General features: G+C 48.4%; 1 protein-coding gene across 17 annotated transcripts in view; it reads right to left on the bottom strand.

The window, feature by feature from the left end:
• Positions 1 to 17,618, bottom strand: part of ANKRD17 (ankyrin repeat domain 17) — a 2,430,147-nt gene that overhangs the window by 620,028 nt on the left and 1,792,501 nt on the right. For all 17 annotated transcript variants that reach the window (XM_069630806.1, XM_069630790.1, XM_069630801.1 and 14 more), the window contains one exon: positions 16,809 to 17,247. In XM_069630806.1, the coding sequence (XP_069486907.1) occupies positions 16,809 to 17,247 (439 nt within the window). The remainder of the gene's footprint in view (positions 1 to 16,808; positions 17,248 to 17,618) is intronic.

Here is a 17,618-nt window from a genome sequence, read left to right as displayed (position 1 = left end):
AAGTATAGGAGTCACGGGTGGAGGAGATAAGTTGGTTAATGTGTGATGACATCTCTTAGTTGTATCGTCAGCTGTTCATGGTGCCATTTTTCAAATGAGCTTTTAGCCTATTGTGGATGTATTTGTCATACATCCTTCCACTTACCGTTCACAGAGTCGGCTTACTCCCCCCCCATTACACAGCTGCTCGCCGACTCAGTGTCCCCTGCAGGACCAGTCACGCAGCAGAGACCCTTAGTGTTGCGGTTCAAGCCGCGGTCTCATTGGTGGTTGCCCTGGCAACTGCAGGACGCTTGCAGAGCATCTGCAGCTACATCAGCGACACAACGGGGGTCACGTGTTCCATCACCTAGGTAACGAGATAAACGTAAACAGCGCCGTGCACAATGCTTCTCAGCTGTGCTTTTGCCGGCGTGTGGCATTCCTGGTTAGTCATTTTGTTTTCTATCTGGATTTTCTGGTTTTTGGACCCTTTTGCTCTGCTTCCTGGACTTGCTATTGAATTTGCCCTTGGACTTGGTTTTGGATCACTCCCCTTGTTGGAACTCGGAATGCTTAAAGGACTGCATTTGGAACTTTCCTCTTGATCTTCACTCATTTGGTCTTGCTACACCGTCTGGAACTTGTTTCCTTACTTTGCTAGTGGGTCACCCTGTATTCTGTCTCTAAAGGGTCCCACCAGCTGTTGGAACCTCCTGTTTACTTCCTAGCACATCATTGTGTGGGAAAAACGCCCCTGTACTACGGGAGCTTTGGTCTTCTTTCTCACTTCAGTGCCAGTTACAGTTCCCTATTGGGTAGGTTCAAGTTGTTTATTGTGTATTTCCATTTGGCACGTATTGCTTGCATACTTACCTGCTCTGTTTCCTTCACAGCGTTGGAGACCCGCTGCCATTGTTCCAGCCACCCGTGGCCCCAAAGATCGGTCACTGAGTGTATACACTCTCCCTGACTGGTACTTGGGGACGGAGGTATTCATACTCCACGCGATAACCAGGACTTGACAGTATTCTACTTTAAGGTCATGCTTGCATAGTAGGGCAACGTGGATAGACTCGAATATCAAGACTAGTTAGTGTAATTTAGCTTCATTTGGAGAGAAAACAAATATTAGGTACCTGCTGTGGCTTGTGCCTTATTAAAAAAAATGTCATAGGTGGTAATGGTCTGTGTGTGCTGCTAAAATTATTCTGAGCGGCACTCGGAAGGAAGCTGGGCAAGAAAGAAATGCACACAACTAGCTTAAAAGGAACATTGATGTTAGGGAGAATTCTCAGAAATGTGCTAATTCCCTTCTACCTTAGAGCCCCCAGCTCTTTTGCAGGACTTTAGGACTTTTAATTTCTAACCTGGAGAGAGGGAGACTTTCTCTTCCTACTCATGTATTTTTCTGTGATTTGGACTCTGTTTCTTCGGACTTTGGAGTCTGAAACTCCATAGGCATCATCTTTGCAATGTGACCCACAGCACCTTCAGTGCAGTGGCACAGGGAAGTCTCTTAGATTTCCCAAAGGTTCAAATACTTTCTGTTGGTGAAAATACGGTTTCCAAGAGCAGTGAAGTGAAATTGACTTTACTTACATTTTGTAACTTTTTAGACCCAGCACACACCATTTTACCATATGGTGCTGGAGGGGTTACTTAGTATCCCCTTTGTCTAGTTTCTCATTTAACATTTGTATGTTACCCTTTCTACAGTTAATGAGGTGGCAGTGGTTTACTTTTTACTACCATTGTGCGTTTTTACCGTGGGCTGAAATTGCAGCTGCAGTAAGACACCCATGGGTGCCCATTTTGTAAAAATGGACCCGGTGGTCTTTTTTCGCCATTTCCTGTTGTAAAGGTACATGTAGAGATTTACTGTGTGTGCCAAACCAGGTTTGGTCACTTTGTTTGTTTTGTCTTTGGCGGGATTCACGAGTGAAGCCCACCTCTGGCTCCAGTATGTCTGGCAGGGGCAGGAAGTGAAGGAGGTCCCCAAAACTCCCTGTGTTTAATCCTCTTGGTTACAGGAATGCACCAACAGTGATTGGCTAGCTGGCTGCCCTTGGAGGACAGCCACCCTACTGTGTGATTGACAGCTAGGCTGAAATGAATGGGAGAAACCTGGACAAAGGAATCCAAGGAAAAACTTGGAAAAGACGCCTGCTGCAACTCCTGGACCGTTGGTTTGCCCAGAGAAGCCCTGCTGCGGTGCTGAAGTTCCGAAATCGTTTTGACTAGAGAAGCCCTGCAAGGACGACTTCTCCCCTAGGGTTGGTGGGACCAATCAATCCCAACGTGAACTCGCCTGGACATCCTCTCGAAGCTGGCTGTACTTCCACTGCTGCTGGAACGTAAGTGCCAGGGAGAGGAACACCAGATTGAGTGCATCGCATTTAAGACGGACCTGAGCGCCAGGAAGATCCTCCAGACTTCCCTGAAGCAGGACGGACCAAGCCTGAGTCACCTCAACAGAGTGCTGGACCGATGATGCGAGGAAAGTCTTAAGTGGTATCCGAGAACCGCTGTGTTGCCATTTGCTATAGACGCAAGGACCTGAAACAACGAAGTGCCGCTGAACTGAAGTTTGCCCATTGCTGCCGCTGACCTTCGCATTGTGTTGCACGAGTCCCCGATGTCCTCCCTCTTGTCCCGATGACTGAGGCCCAGGAACAACAGGATCTGCAGAGCCACAAAGGAACAGAAACCAGCTGGAACCATTTCTTCTAATCAAAGGTACCGTACACCTAAGAAGACTTACCTCTTGTTGTGTAGCCTTACTTGTTCTTGAGACTTGTCTTGGTTGCCATTGCAGAGTTGCTTGCAGCTTTGCCCCTCACAAGCCTCCCAGCTTGTGGCCCTTCAAGTGAATATTATTTGTACAAACCTTTCTAAAAACATTGTGAAAGGCTTTTACTCACCTGAAAAGAAGATCTTTAGCTCCCCTAGACTTTGTTCAATTAACATTAACTGTTCTGGCCCCCTGGAAGACTCTTCTACCTCTGACTTTGTGCTTTTGCCTTTCCCAGAGGGAAGGGTTAATTTACTTTGCATTGGAGGGTTCTAAAAGTACTTACCAGTGTATGAATTATTTGTTAATCTTTGTTTTATTCCCATATCTAATCCTTTACACTAAACTCAGTATTGCTCTAAATGTACCAGTGATCTCTTTAAGTCTCCTGATGGTGTAGGAAGTGTCTGTGCCACTCCCCCCCCCCCAAAGGATATCATCCGATTTAGAGAAACAGAATATGTTTTGAAGTATATTATAAGTGTTACATGGTTTTGCTGCCTTCTGAACAAGGCTTATATAACTGACAGTTAAATAAATTAATAATGGTTTAATCAAGAAACCTTGAGTCCAAGTGTTTATTTGAATAAGTGACACAGTGAAACTGTTACAACCCTACTGCTCACATTGACCCCTCTTGAGATAAGCCTCGCTGCTCAGCTACACTACCAACCTGTGTAGTAGAGACTTATACCAAAGGTTGGGTTCCCTATTGCCAGGAGGTCAAGGTTGCTGAAGTCTTCCAAAGGATACTGCACACAATCCTGCCTAACAATTGATTACAGTGGTTATGCAATACTACTACCGGTTAGATTAGTATTCCAGTGTGTTTCGAAGGCCTATAATAAATAAGTTTATTTTTATATACAACTGTCTAAATTGAATTATTGCGTGCCACACTGTGTGGGCTCATGGACGGCCCCTGAAAACGCAAACACTCTCCTGAGAATAAGCATTGACTGCTCATCCAAATACCTTGATTGGGTTTTGGCACATGGCACACATACTAGAGTTCCCTGTTCACTATAAGTAGGCTGGCCTCCTAAAATCTGTCCACCAGGCCAGATTCTAGAAATCTATCTTAACAATGCCCTTTCGTTCCTTTGTACTTCCATTCGTATTTTTGAATAGATAGTCAATCACTGTGCTCAACCACTGTGACTCAAGGCCTCAAATAAGCTCTCTGCCATCTTGGCAAAAGGCACGGCATCATGGCAGCCAGGCAGTCCAACATTCATACTGCAAGCAAGCAAGCTTGTTTTCTTCTAGCAAACGCTTGCATAACGAGTGCTTACACATCTTCCGTTTGCTTTTCTGCGATTTTTAGGTAAAATGTTTTCTTTTTGCAATTTTCCCTCCAGTTTTATACGGAACCACATTCTTTTTGCTTTGTTTATGGTCTTGACCTGACTTTTTGAAGTGAAGCAAAGCCTTCAGCTTCACTTCCCTGTTGCTCACATGTTAGGGGGAAACTGACTAGTCCTTCAGACTATGGTACTGTAAAGAACAAGTTACTCTCTTACCTGGTAACGTTCTTTCGATGGGATGGTCCGATGACGTATTCCATATCTATGACAGTAATCACCACAGCTGTGCTGCGTAGGAAAATCTTTCGGCATCTGCGACCTGCATCGATGTTGTCGATATGCCGCCCTCGAGGACCTCCTCCGACGGCACTGGATGTTATAAGTAGGACGCACGACGCCCGTAGCCTCAGTTGCAGTTTTTTCCCCAGAACGTGTGGCACCAGTTTTCTGCCAGTCTGACCACACAAAGCCTTGCAGAAATGTAAGCTGCAATCGCATAAGAAATGCTGTAACGGGGAAGGCAGGGAGGGAGCGATATGGAATACGTTGTCGGACCATCCCATCGAAAGAACGTTACCAGGTAAGAGAGTAACTTGTTCTTCGAGGGGATTGGGTCCTCCGACGTATTCCATATCTATGACAGACTCCCAAAGCAGTACCAATGCAAGGAGGTGGGAAAAGAATTTAGAAAACAAATTTAGAATGCCCAATCAAATTGCGGAGTAAAGGACTGCCTTGCCAAAGGCCAGATCCTGCCCCGGATGGAATCGAGGGAGTAGTGACGTACAAAAGTATGTACCGAAGCCCAGGTGGCTGCATCACAGATGTTACGAATAGGAACACCCCACTGTAGGGCAGTAGAGGCAGCCGTACCCCTGGTAGAATGGGCCGTAAACCGACTGGTGGGTCCTTACACGCCAAGCGTTAACACTCAGATAGCCAACATAATCCAGCGAGACAAAGTCTGTTTCGTCACAGCTTGTCCCAAACGCTTTCCAGCGTAACCAATGAAGAGTTGATCGTCCACTCTGACCCGGGACATGCGTGAAATATAAAAGCTTAACGCTCTCCTAGGATCAAGCCTATGGAGCCTCTCCTCTTCCTTACCAGGGTGTGAAGGAGGATAAAACGCTGGAAGAACAACCTTCTGGGCTAAATGAAATTCCGACACCACTTTCGGAAGAAAGGAAGGACGAACTCTAAGGACAACTCTGTCCTTATGAAACACAGTGAAGGGTGGCTTAACTGAAAGTGCCTGTAACTCACTCACTCAGCGAGCGGAAGTGACCGCAACCAAAAAATACAGTTTTAAGAGTTAACAGTCTCAAAGGGCATGAATGCAAAGGCTCAAACGGAGCACCCATCAGAAACTTGAGAACAAGGTTTAAATCCCAACCGGGCACCTGGAAAGGTGACGGAGGGAACACATTAGTGAGCCCTTTCAGAAAATGAGAAATTAAAGGAATTTTAAAATAGGAACACTCTTCAGACAAGCGCTTCAATATGGACAGCGCCGCCAGGTAACCTTCAACGGTACCCGCTTGCAGGCGCCTGTGGGCCAAAGAAAGCAAAACAGACAGAACTACAGGAATGTCACATGAAAAAGGATCCACATTCTTAACCCTGCACCAGTCGCAGAACTTACGCCAACGGTACAGGGACTTTGTTGCTGGCCGAGAGCAACACCTCCATCACGTCTTCAGGGGGGTCCCAATCCTTATACCTCAACCTTTCAGAAACCAAGCGTGAAGGTTGAGGGATCTGACCTCTGGATGGAGAACCTGAACCCCCTCCCGTGAGAGCAGATCGTCTTGGTAGGGAATAAGACATGGAGGGCAGATGGACAAATCGAGAAGGTCCGGGTACCACGTCCTCCGGGGCCACCCCGGAGCAATGAGGATCATCCCGGAACCTCTGCAGCACTTACGGGATGATGGGGACTGGAGGAAACGCGTACAGCAGTGGGAAGGACCACTCCACCACGAACGCATCTCCTAAGGCTCCTTTCGGAGCAAATTCCCGCGAGCAGAACCTCTCGCACTTCCGGTTGACACTGGAGGCGAAGAGATCCACTTGAGGGGTCCCCCAAAGGGCTTAGATCACCAGGAGAATCTCCTGAGCCAACTCCCACTCGTGAGAGATCGCGCTCTGCCTGCTCAGAGTGTCCGCTGTTTCGTTTTCGCCTCCGACCAGATGAACTCCCGAGATTGAAACTTCCTGCTGGATTGTCCACAACCAGAGCTGCATCGCCTCCCTGCACAGAGGAAGTGACCCTGCCCCCCCTTTTTGTTGAGGTAGTGCATGGCCACCGTGTTGTCCGTCAGGATCAGGACATTCTTCCCTCACACAGTCGGCAGAAAAGCCTTCAGGGCTAGCCTGACGGCCCTCAGCTCCAACAGATTGATATGGAGTCTGGACTCTGACGGAGACCAACGACCGCTGACTGTCAACTCGTTGGCATGAGCTCCCCATCCCGTGAGGGATGCGTCCATCACGATCGTCACCTCCGGCCAGGGTAGCCAAAATGGAGCCCCCTTCATCAGATTATCTTCGATGGCCCACCACAGAAGGTCCTGGGCGACCGAGGACGGCACCTGAACAGGGTCCGACATCCTGCCGGAGGACTGAGACCACTGGAGCTTGAGTGCCCATTGCAAAGATCTCATCCGCAACCTGGCCTCCGGCACCAGAAGAATGCAGGATGGCATGAGGCCGAGCAATCTCAAGAACTCGAACGCTGGGAGACTCTGGGCAAGCTGAAACTTGTGCACCATCTGCTGAATGTGATGAGCCCTCACCTGGGGAGGAAAACACTGCCCCAGGGACGTGTCGGGCACTGCTTCGATGTACTGGACCCTCTGAGTTGGTGTCAAATGGGACTTCTTTAAGTTGAGGGAGAAGCCCAGCTTGTGGAGGGAGTGGCAGGTGACCGACAAATGATCCAGGACTTGCTCGGGAGAGCGCGCCCTGATCAACCAATCGTCCAAGAAGGGGTAGACGTGAATCCCCCCTTTCCTGAGGTGCGCTGCCACCACTAACATGAGCTTGGTGAAGACCCTCGGGGCGGAGTTCAATCCGAACGGCAGGACCCGAAACTGAAAGTGCGAGTCGCCAACCGCGACCCTCAAGTACTTCTTGTGCTTTGGATGTATCTGCACATGAAAATAAGCGTCCTTGAGGTCGAGAGACACAAACCAGTCCTGAAGTTGAAGGGCCTGGAGGACTTGAGAGCGAGTAACCATCTTGAACTTGTCCTTCCTGAGGAGTTTGTTCAAACCGCGCAAGTCCATGATGGGTCTCAATCCCCAGTCTTTCTTGGAAATCAAAAAATAAGGGGAATACCATCCCTTGTTCCTCTCCGCTACAGGCACGGAACCTCCCCTCCATTGCTGTCCCCTAGGACGAAAAGGCGGAGGTTGTCTAACTGCCTAAAGACTTCGATGCAGCTTTTGAGGTCTGCAACCTCTCAAGGCTCTCGTCAGCCTTGCTGCCTAAAAGATGTTCCCCGTCAAAGGGCATGTTGAGGAGCCGGGCCTGCACATCAGGAGCAAACCCCGACTTCCGCAACCACGCAAACCTGCGTATCATGGTGCTCGCCGCCATGGACCGGCTGACGCAATCTACCGAGACCCACTGGACTTCCGACGACGACGCAGAGAGTTGCCGCTCGAATCGTCTGTCGGAAGCTCCGCAGACCTCGACTTCCATGGCTTAGACACCCTACCTACCGATAACAACTTCTTGCGCTCCCGCAAGGCTTTAGACGTGAGCGACTGGCAGTTGACACAGTCATCCGTGTCATGGGCCTCCCCGAGGCACCAGAAGCAGGCGTCGTGCGAGTCCGTAACTGACATCTTGGACCCACAGTCCCTGCACTTCTTAAATCCCGGACGCGGGGTGGAAGACGAGGTAGACATCCTTCACGAAGAAGAAACTTCACAAAACGAACAGGTTTGAAGAACCGAGAAACAGAAACCCCAAAGAGTCGAGGCACGGCGAGATTCCCGAAGCGAACACGTTCGCGGAAAAAACGGAACTGAGGCTACGGCCGTCGTGCGTCCTACTTATAACATCCAGTGACGTCGGCCGTCGGAGGAGGTCCTCGAGGGTGGCATATCGACGTCATCGACGCAGGAGCCGAAAGATTTTCCGAAACAGCACAGATGTGGTGATTACTGTCATAGATATGGAATACGTCGGAGGACCCAATCCCCTCGAACTATATAGTTTAAGTCAAAAACACTGGTGAAAGAAAGTCCGCTACTGGGATGGATACAAAACTAGTAGTTGTCTCTGATTAAACAACTACTGGCTGTTTGAATGGTGCAGATCCTTACCATTGGTCGGCTTTTACTTCGTTCCAGGTTTAATTTTGGATAAGAGGACTCCCACAGTAATTCTTCATATGTATGTTGGAGCCAAGAATCGTACGAAGAAGAGCAGCCCATTGATGACCTGAGCTCAACTTCTGCCTGCACCCCAGCAACCTATCCAGTGACCGGTCTGGCGAAGCACTACTCCTCTGCCTGATCGCCAAAGACCCTTGTCAGTGCTTGAGCCCTTGGACTAGTGGAACCAACTAGTCTCAAAGCCTTCTCGAGGATCCAGTCTCTCAGACCCTTTGGAAGTTTCCCTGGACAGCGCAGTGGACTGACTAGCGCCATCCTGGGCTACCTCGTTAGAGCTGTTGGAATTCCTAATTCAAGTCCGGAACTTCGGTGGTCGCCAGCTTGTGTCTTAAGTCACCTTCTCCCAAAACTCCATCTTCCTATCTTCACGGGAATGTGTCCTGGAGAAGCTTCTGTGACAGCGATAGCGTGTGTCGTCTGCAAACTGTGATCGTTACTGGAACTCTCCTTCCTCCATACTGCTAAGTGTCCTAAATTGGTCTGCATCGTTGGAATACACATTTTTAGATTGACAGGGATTGCAATGTTTGTGCAGTTGCTCCTGACTGAAAGAATCTTTGAACCTGCAACCGTATAGCACTTCTCACTGGAAGAAAGAACAGAAAGCCGCGCTCCCACTGACCCTCAGTCAACCCACCGTGATAATTGAGAAAATCAGAGTCAGTGGGGTAAGCATAACTAAGCTTGTCCCCCTCGTCCTCCATAGGAAAACATTGGGAACAAGTCCCTTTGTTCCATTATCTCCCTTTTACTTTTCTTTGGTCGTCGTACCTGGGTCAATTATCCTGCCCCTGGGTTAGCCTTGGATCTGGAAGAGAGAGCAGAACATGACTCACTTCTGGTACATTGTTGTTGAACTTTTAAATAATTTGAAACTATTCTGAATCACCACCACAAGTCCATTGCATCCCATCAGACAATACATATTTGTGAGAAGGAGAACTTACTTAACGGTAATGTTCTTTCTATGGATTCTTCTCCCAAAGAATCCTCATCAGATAGATATCCCTTCCAGCATCAGCTGCTCAGAAAACCTTTTCAAGAGGGGGAATAGTACACATCGAATAGGCCATGTATCCATCTTGACCCGATGCCGCGGTCGACTTCGGATGCAACGTCGGTCGTCGTACATATACCACGTCACGGCGCCCCCAGTAACTGTTGCCTGCCCTTTCCCCTTCAGATTAGCTAGTGCGGAGGAAGATTGTGTAATCTGCTGAAAGCAGCCAAAACTCTCAAAAACAAAAATATAACAGGAGTCTTTTTTTTTTAGGATGAGGAACAGGACTGCAAGAAGTTGCAGAAGGACACACGCACACACATTACAGGCCTAGGCGCCCAATAAAAGACATATCTGCTCTTGTCTCATGAGAAGGTCAGTCATCATGGAATGCAGACACTTTCATAGAGGGTCTTGCTACAAGGGTGATGGGAATCTGCGGGAGAAGAATCCATAGACAGCATAACCAGCAAGTTATTTTTCCTTCAACCTATTGCTTTCTCCCACAGATTTCTCATCAGATAGACTCCCAAAGCAGTATGTAGTCTGGCGGTGGGATGAAAGTCCCTAAACTAGAAAGCTCTGCAGCACTGCTCTTCCAAAGAACATCCGCGACAAGTCCAAACAGTATGTTTGCTGAAGGTGTGGAAAGATGACAATGTCGCCGACCGGCAGATCTCTCTGACCATCACACCCCTCTGTAGTGCTGAAGAAGCAGCCACACCCCGAGTAGAGTGTGGTTGCCTGGCGGAAGCTCTTTGCCTGTGTGTTGGTAGCACTCCGCTATACAGAGTGTAATCCACCGAGATATAGTCCGTTTAGAAATGGACAAGCATATTCTTGACAGTGAAAAGCAACAAATTGCTTGTCAGCCATCCTGAACTCCACTGTCCTTGCAACACAGAAACTAAAGGCACTCTTAGGGTCCAACCTGTGCAACCTCTCCTCTTCCTTGGAAGGATGAGGGGGAGGGTAGAACACAAGCAAGTCTATGCCCTGAAAGATGTGGAACTCTGAAACGACCTTGGGCTAGAACCCTGACCGCACCTTCAGCAACACCTTCTCCTTAAAGAAGGGGAGAAACTGAGGTGTGCATGACAAAGCCTGCAGCTCACTGACCCCTCTGGCAGATGTGATTGCCAGTAGAAAGGCAGTTTTAAAGTGAGCAACCGAACTGGGCAAGAATGCATAGGCTCAAACAGATGTCATGAATAAAGTGAGAACCAAGTTAAGTTCCAAGTCTGGGACAACAAAAGGAACAGGCAGAAACTTATTCAGAAGGGCCTTCAGGAATTGGGCCATAACCAGGATCGTAAAGAAAGACCCTTGATCCGGAGACCTTTTTAAAAACAGATAAAGCCGCCAAGTAGCCTTTGACTGTTGCAACCTGAAGGCCTGATGAGGGCAGTGACAGAATGAACTCCAGCACTGCAGTGGTGGTGCAAGAGATAGGGTCAATCACACGTTCCCTGCACCACGCCTGAAATCTATTCCATCTGCATGCGTACAGCTATCTTGTCGATGGTCTGAATGCAGCCAGCAGTACATCAAGCACCTCCCCTGAGAGATCCCAGTCATCATATCTCATCCTTTCAAGGGCCACGCATGGGTTTGGGTACAACACCCAACCCTCCAACTGGTGTAGGAAGTTTGATCAAAGAGGCAGCCAGAGAGGTTTGCAGAAGGCCAAATCCAGGCGGTCCGAATACCACGGTCACCTCGCCCAGTCTGGGGTGATCAAGAACATGGTCCCCTGGAACCTCCTCAACCCTTTGAGAACCCACTGGATGACAGGAATTGGCGGAAAGGCATAGAGGAGATCAAAGTCCCACTCCACTAGGAATACATCCCGCAGTGCGCCTCTCGCCGGGAGTTTCCTCGCGCAGAACTATCAGCACTTCATGTTGGACTCCTTGGCACTGATCCACTGTTGGGGTACTCCACTGAGTGAAGATCTCCTTGAGAACTTTCATGCACGCCTCCCACTGGTGTGGGATTGTACTCTGCCTGCTCAGGGCGCTGCCAGCCAGTTCTACGTCCATGCCAAATGGACTGGCACAACAGAGATCTAGTTTGCTAACAACCAGAACCACCGCTGCATCGCCTTCCTCCAAAAGGGAAGAGACCCTACACCTCCTTGCTTGTTCAGGTAGCGCATGGGCACTGTGTTGTCCGTCATGATCAGGACGTGTTTCCCCTTGAGAAGGGTGCAAAAGCTTTCATGGCTCGTTTGATCACTCGCAGCTCCAGCCTATTGGTATACCAGCGGCTCTCCATTGTGGAGCAAAGGCTGCTCACCTGCAGATCATCGCAGTGAGAGCCCCAACCTTTCTGGGATGTGTCCTTGACAACCCTGACCTGGGGCGACAGAGGCCAGAAAGGGTCCCCTGCCATCATGTTGTCTCTGCTGGTCCGCCAAGCCTTTCCCCTCCTTAGAGTCCAGGACTGCTCCGATGAACTGGTGCCTTTTGTCTGGCCTAGTGTGTGACTTCTTAAGGTTTAGGGAGAATCCCAGCCTGTGCAGCAACAAACAAGTTTCTTTGAGGTGAGATGAAACCGGCTCCGACTTTCCCCAAATCAACCAGTCGTCCAGGTATGGAAACACATGAACGCCGGCTCGGAGATGTGCCGCCACTACTGTCATCAGCTTGGTGCAGACCTGAAGTCAGCCCAAAGGGGAGCACCTTGAATTGGTAGTGCCTGTCTCCTATGAAGAATCTGAGGCATCTACTGTGCCTCTGATGGATGGGCACGTGGAAATAAGCATCCTGCAGATGTAACACCAGTCAGTCCTGCGACTGCAGAGCTTGGAGAATTTCCCATAGCGTCACCATTTTGAACTTGTCCTTCCTCAAGCATTTTTTCATGGCCCTGAGGTCCAAAATGGAATGCAGACCTCCCCCTTTCTTGGGTACCAGGAAATACTGGGATTACCAGCACGACCTGCTCTGTTCGGGAGGCACCTGTTCCACATTACCCTTCCACCGGGCTCGTAGTTCTACCTGGGACTCCTGCTCCAGTTGTATCTGAGGTTATCTCCCACCATTGTGGCACATGGTCTCCAATCCTCCCTCCAACTGAGGAAACATGGGGATTCGAGGGGAGGACTCAAAGCGACTATGCAGCCTGTGCCGGCACTGCCGTTGCTGCTGTCACCTACTGCATTTCCCCTTCTTCAATCATCCTCCAAAGGCTGTGAGTATACTTTGCAAAGGTGAACAAAGCAATACCTTCTTCGCTAAGGTATTGTATTTCTTCAACTCCGTCAGTTGGTAAGTTGGAGGTCAATGTAGAAGGTCTAGTATTCACTGTGGCTGCCTGGACAACTAAACCCTCAAGCATAGGGTGAATCGACAAGTATACGGGATATCCCCTCTGGGGTTTACATTTTTTTGTCAACGCCAAGTCTACTGTACGTGCAGAGCAGGGTTTTTGCCAAATGAAGCCAATGGGGTCTGAAATGGCCACATTGAAAGGCAATTCTCGCTCAGTGGGAGGGCCTCTGTCTAGAATATCCATAAGCTTGTAAGCAGATAGCCGTTTTGCAGGGGCACCCAAGCCCAAGGCATCGACCACTCTCTCCACCTTCTTTCGATACTGGGCATTCACATGACCATATGTTTGGGTCTGTTGCATGTCCAGGTTAGGGGAGGTATCCAAGCCACTGGCACAGCGTAAGCCTTCAGCCAAGTTGCCAAGGTCAGATTGATCACTGAAAAAGTAGTCACTACCTGATCCTCCTGGCGACGGCTGAAAATGGAAAGCCTGGTCCCAATCTCCGAAAATTGAGGCCATTGTGTCAAAGAAAGGTGCTCTTGACTCAGGGATATACAACTTCTCATATACCGGCGCTGCGATCGACCTCGATGACACCCGGGCCTGTCTGTGCAGATGGTCGACTTGACAGCAGTCAATGTTGACCTCGAAGACGCAGAAATCGACTCTGCATCCTTTGGGCTCATTGCCCCGGGTGCAACTGGGACCACCCTGGCTTTCTGCTTCAAGGGTTTCCCCGTACCCACAATAGCCTCCATCATCTTGAGCATTTGCTCCTTCAACTCTTCCCATTGAGCTATAGACGTAGCCGAGCTGGATTGGGACCTACCTCGCTCCTCGGATTAGTCTGAGTCATGCCTGCGAGGCAGCTTCTTCTTTGAAGAGGACAAATGGCTCCTGGAGTGAAAGCTATTTTTAGCCTTCTTGCAACACCTGTCCTTTTTTGCCAGAGTGAGGTTCTTAGTCTTGTGTTCGGAGGACCCCCTCCCACGCCCCCCAAATTATAGTTTTTCGGGCAACTCCTAAAACGACTTCGAGTTCATCTGATAACACAACCTGCAATCTCTCGGTGGCATTAGCTGTGCCGAGGCAGCACGCACAAATGCTGTGCGGGTCCGACAGAGACATCTGGTTTGGGAGTGGACATTTTTATCGCAAAACGTCGAAATTGGTAACAATTGGAAAGAAACAGTGAGAATTCTCTCAGGAGAGCCGTTCCTCGAGAAGGGTGCTGAACACACGGAAAAAAGGAACTTAGGTACAGGCGTGTAGTGACGTGGTATATGTACGACGGTCAAGGTCACGTCCGGAGTCAAGATGGATCCATGGCCGAGCCGCAGTGCTCTACGACCCCTGTTGAAAAGTTGTCCAAGCAGCTGACACTGGAAAGGATATCTAACAGATGAGGAATCTGAAGGAGAAACAATCCATTGAAAACTTGTGTTGGAATTTGTGACTTTTGGGAACTAGGCCCCATACATCTCAGGGTTTGGATATCTGAAGTACATGGAATTGAACTTGTGACTGGTTCTAATAATTTGAGCTGAATCTGCATTACTTACCTGTTCTAAATGGGTAGTTATTTGATGATGTATTGTGAATGAACATACTGTAACGCTCACCTGATTCCCGCAGAGGCGCCAGTCTTGCCTGGGTGAATGCCGTATCTTCAAAGGTGATGTGTAACACACGGTTGGCTCTTTGGGCTGGACCTCTGTGCACTGTATGTCTGACTCGAAGAGTAAGATGTCTGCAGATAGAAAATATGGGATTAATGAACTGGGTTTATCGGCTGCCTCTCTCCTCTTCCCTTTCTCTTCTCCTGTAGAACCCCAAAGGTTAACGCCCTCACCTTAGGTAAGTGAACGCCGAGCTCTCCATCTGCCTCGGGGCAGGGTGCCGTAACCAGTTTCTTCACTGGATAAGGGTGCAGGCCTCTTGACCTCAGAGGACTGCTGTCCGTCGTTAACTGCACGAACGGTAAGTTCTGGGCACTTCAAATGTCTTAAAAGTCTTTTGTAATGATATCTCTTGTTTTGCAGGGTTCCGGCGATGGCGGATGGCGGGCTGATAAGAGTTGGGGATCGAACCCGCGTGAGGAATAGAAGCGCCTGGAAGCACGTAAGTAAGCGCTTGTAGCCTGCTTCACGATGCGCACTAACTGTCCCTTTTATCTTGCAGGTACAAGTTCAGAGCTTTAGAGAAGCTGAAGGGTGCTGGAATACCCACTGGATTCGGCGTGGGAAGGAGTAATGGCACGTGAGTAATAAAGTTGCCCAATGTCTTTAAACGCACTTTCTTTTGTCTTTCAGATGCGGGATGCAGCGCCGAAGGCCTCCGGAGCGTGCGAAGAGCTGGTAAGCTTTTGTCTTTCAGATGCCGGAATGCAGTGCGAAGACCTCCGGAGCATGCGAAGAGTAGGTAAAGCCTTTGTCTTTCAGATGCCGGAATGCAGCGCGAGGCGTTGGTGACAGCCGATGGACCAGGTAAGAGATGCGCTGCCACTGAAGACCGTAGTGCTAACCTGTTCTTTCTTTGTCTTTACAGGTGCTGCTGAAGACTGGATTCCAGGATGGTAAGCCTTTGTTCCCTTAGGCCCATGATCAGAAGCAGAAGACACGATGAGCGTTCTGCTGCAGAGAATGCAGAATAACGCAAAGCAAGATTCATCCATTGGGTGTGGTTTAAATAGCCTCCTGTAGTGCTTAGATGTCTCCTTCCACAGCCACGCCTAGGTAAGAAAAGAGTTCCTGCTTTCCAGAAGAGTTCCAGTGTTCTGAACCTAGGGAGTGGCTCCTGCCCCACCCAACAGGAAAAGTAGTCCCAAACAGAAGAGGATCAGGGGTTCAACTGGCAGGTAAGTAAGCAGCATGGTCTGCTGCAGGTAAGTCCACCCAAGCATTATGAGCCCGGCGTTTCCAGGGCTGGGACTGGGCATCTTTATGAGCCTGGTGCCACTGGCGCCAGGACAGGGCCCAAAAGGTCCCAATTGGGACTGGCTGGCACTCGGAACCGGGGTTATGGGTCTGCTTCCAAGGGAGTCGGGCAAGTCCTGATCTTTTGGAAGCAGAGATCATGACACATACTGGTGATTATATACATTTGTATTTTAGTATTGTGTGATAATACCACTTGCTAATTTCATTTTTCAGTGTCTTCTAAAGGCCTAAATAAATTAACTATTTTTTTAACCAACTGTCTAAGGTGAATCATTGTGTGTAATGCTGTGTGGACTCATTTGAGGGCCCCTGACCACGCTCACACTACCCTGCGACTAAGCCTTGACTGCTCTCCCTACTACCCTCAGACCTTCGCTGTTGACCAAAACTGGGATGACCTCAGAAAATCGGTCCATCAGAGCCGATTTTAGAAATCCATCTTGACAACAATGCATGCACAGCCAGGGTTCGCTTGTTGCAGAGCCCCGAAGGTGAAACTACAGTTTGGCCCGATGTTCCGTGTACTCTGTTCTGGCATGAGCAACTTGTAGCAAACTCGCTATACAGCTGATTTTCTCCGAGTTTTCTCTGCCCAATCCCATACTACTGACAGAATGACAGCACTAAGCACCCTCGGCCCTCATCATAAGAGACTTTGTTTGGGGGACATTAGGACTCATCACAAATAGAAGTGACTACAAAAAGGGTGCTGGAGACAACTGCCCCATTGTCACAAAAGCCACTCAGGGCTGGCACTTTCAGAGTCAAAATTGTGACACTAAGTCTTGGATAGTTGCTATATCTTGGAAAAACTGATTTTAGAACCTTACAGGAAGCTACGGGTTTAGTTAGGATGCCATTACAGAATACAGGAATTAAATGAATAGACTATTAGACAGAAACATACTTCATTGTGCAACATCTGGCGACTGAATTGCAACCAATCGTTCCATGTGTGAATTATGCAAAATATACATTTGATTTTCATCTATACGTTTAAAAAAAATGGCAATTTAACCTTATGATAAGCAAGTTGAAGCTATGTACACACCAAAATAATTTCCAAGTTATCAATTGCAGCGATCAAACAAAGAATGGGCTTACTTTAATGGTTTGCCGGAAACCAGTTTCCTCTCAATTTGTGGAGAAGTGACAAGCACAGATGGCGGTTTTTTGGTGCTCTTTAAGTGTGCGACTGCTGTGGAAGAACAATGGTCACTCTTATTGCTGCTGTTACTGCTCTCATCACTACAGCTTGAGATGCGCATGTTATCACTGTCACCACTTTCACTGGTACTGCTGCTCTTTGAATCTCTGTTTATTTTCTGGGGACGACCATATACAATGGGGAGTTGATCTTCAAATATAATTTGAACGTTGTCCGGGGCGAGTTTGTTCTTTCTACTTTTTCTTTTGGAGCTGTTTGTGGTTATTGTGTTATTTCTTTTTCCATGAGAACCCGCCAGGGTCGTCCATGTTGCACTGATGCCTATGGTGGTGGTGGTAGTTGCACTGGGAGGCTCTGTTAAAATGGGTGGGTCATCTGTAAAAAAAACAATAAATACTTAACATAAAACATGTTTTTCAACGAGTATGTGAAAAAGGGAAGATTTACTGAAACTACTCAAACAAATGAGAACACTTGGATTTGTACAATACAAAACCAAAACAATACAAATACAGAGATACAAAACATCAACTCTAGCATCAAAAGACGTCAAAAGAACGTGCAAAGTAACCTAGCCCATAATCCTCTTTCCGACATACACTCTTGGGCTATCAGTCCTGGCAGACACAGGAACAGAACATTTTTTGCATACAAAATACATTGTCCGAGCTTAGGATGTGGTACATGCAAAGCCTTGCTCTCCTCAGGTAGACTTCAACACCACTAGTCAGTCCGCTTTACATCTT

This window comes from Ambystoma mexicanum, chromosome 6q, assembly GCF_040938575.1.
Source record: "Ambystoma mexicanum isolate Mex_15411 chromosome 6q, UKY_AmexF1_1, whole genome shotgun sequence".
NCBI lineage: Eukaryota > Metazoa > Chordata > Amphibia > Caudata > Ambystomatidae > Ambystoma > Ambystoma mexicanum.
The sequence above is the reverse complement of the archived record's forward strand: the minus strand, read 5'-3'. Positions and strand labels throughout refer to the sequence as shown.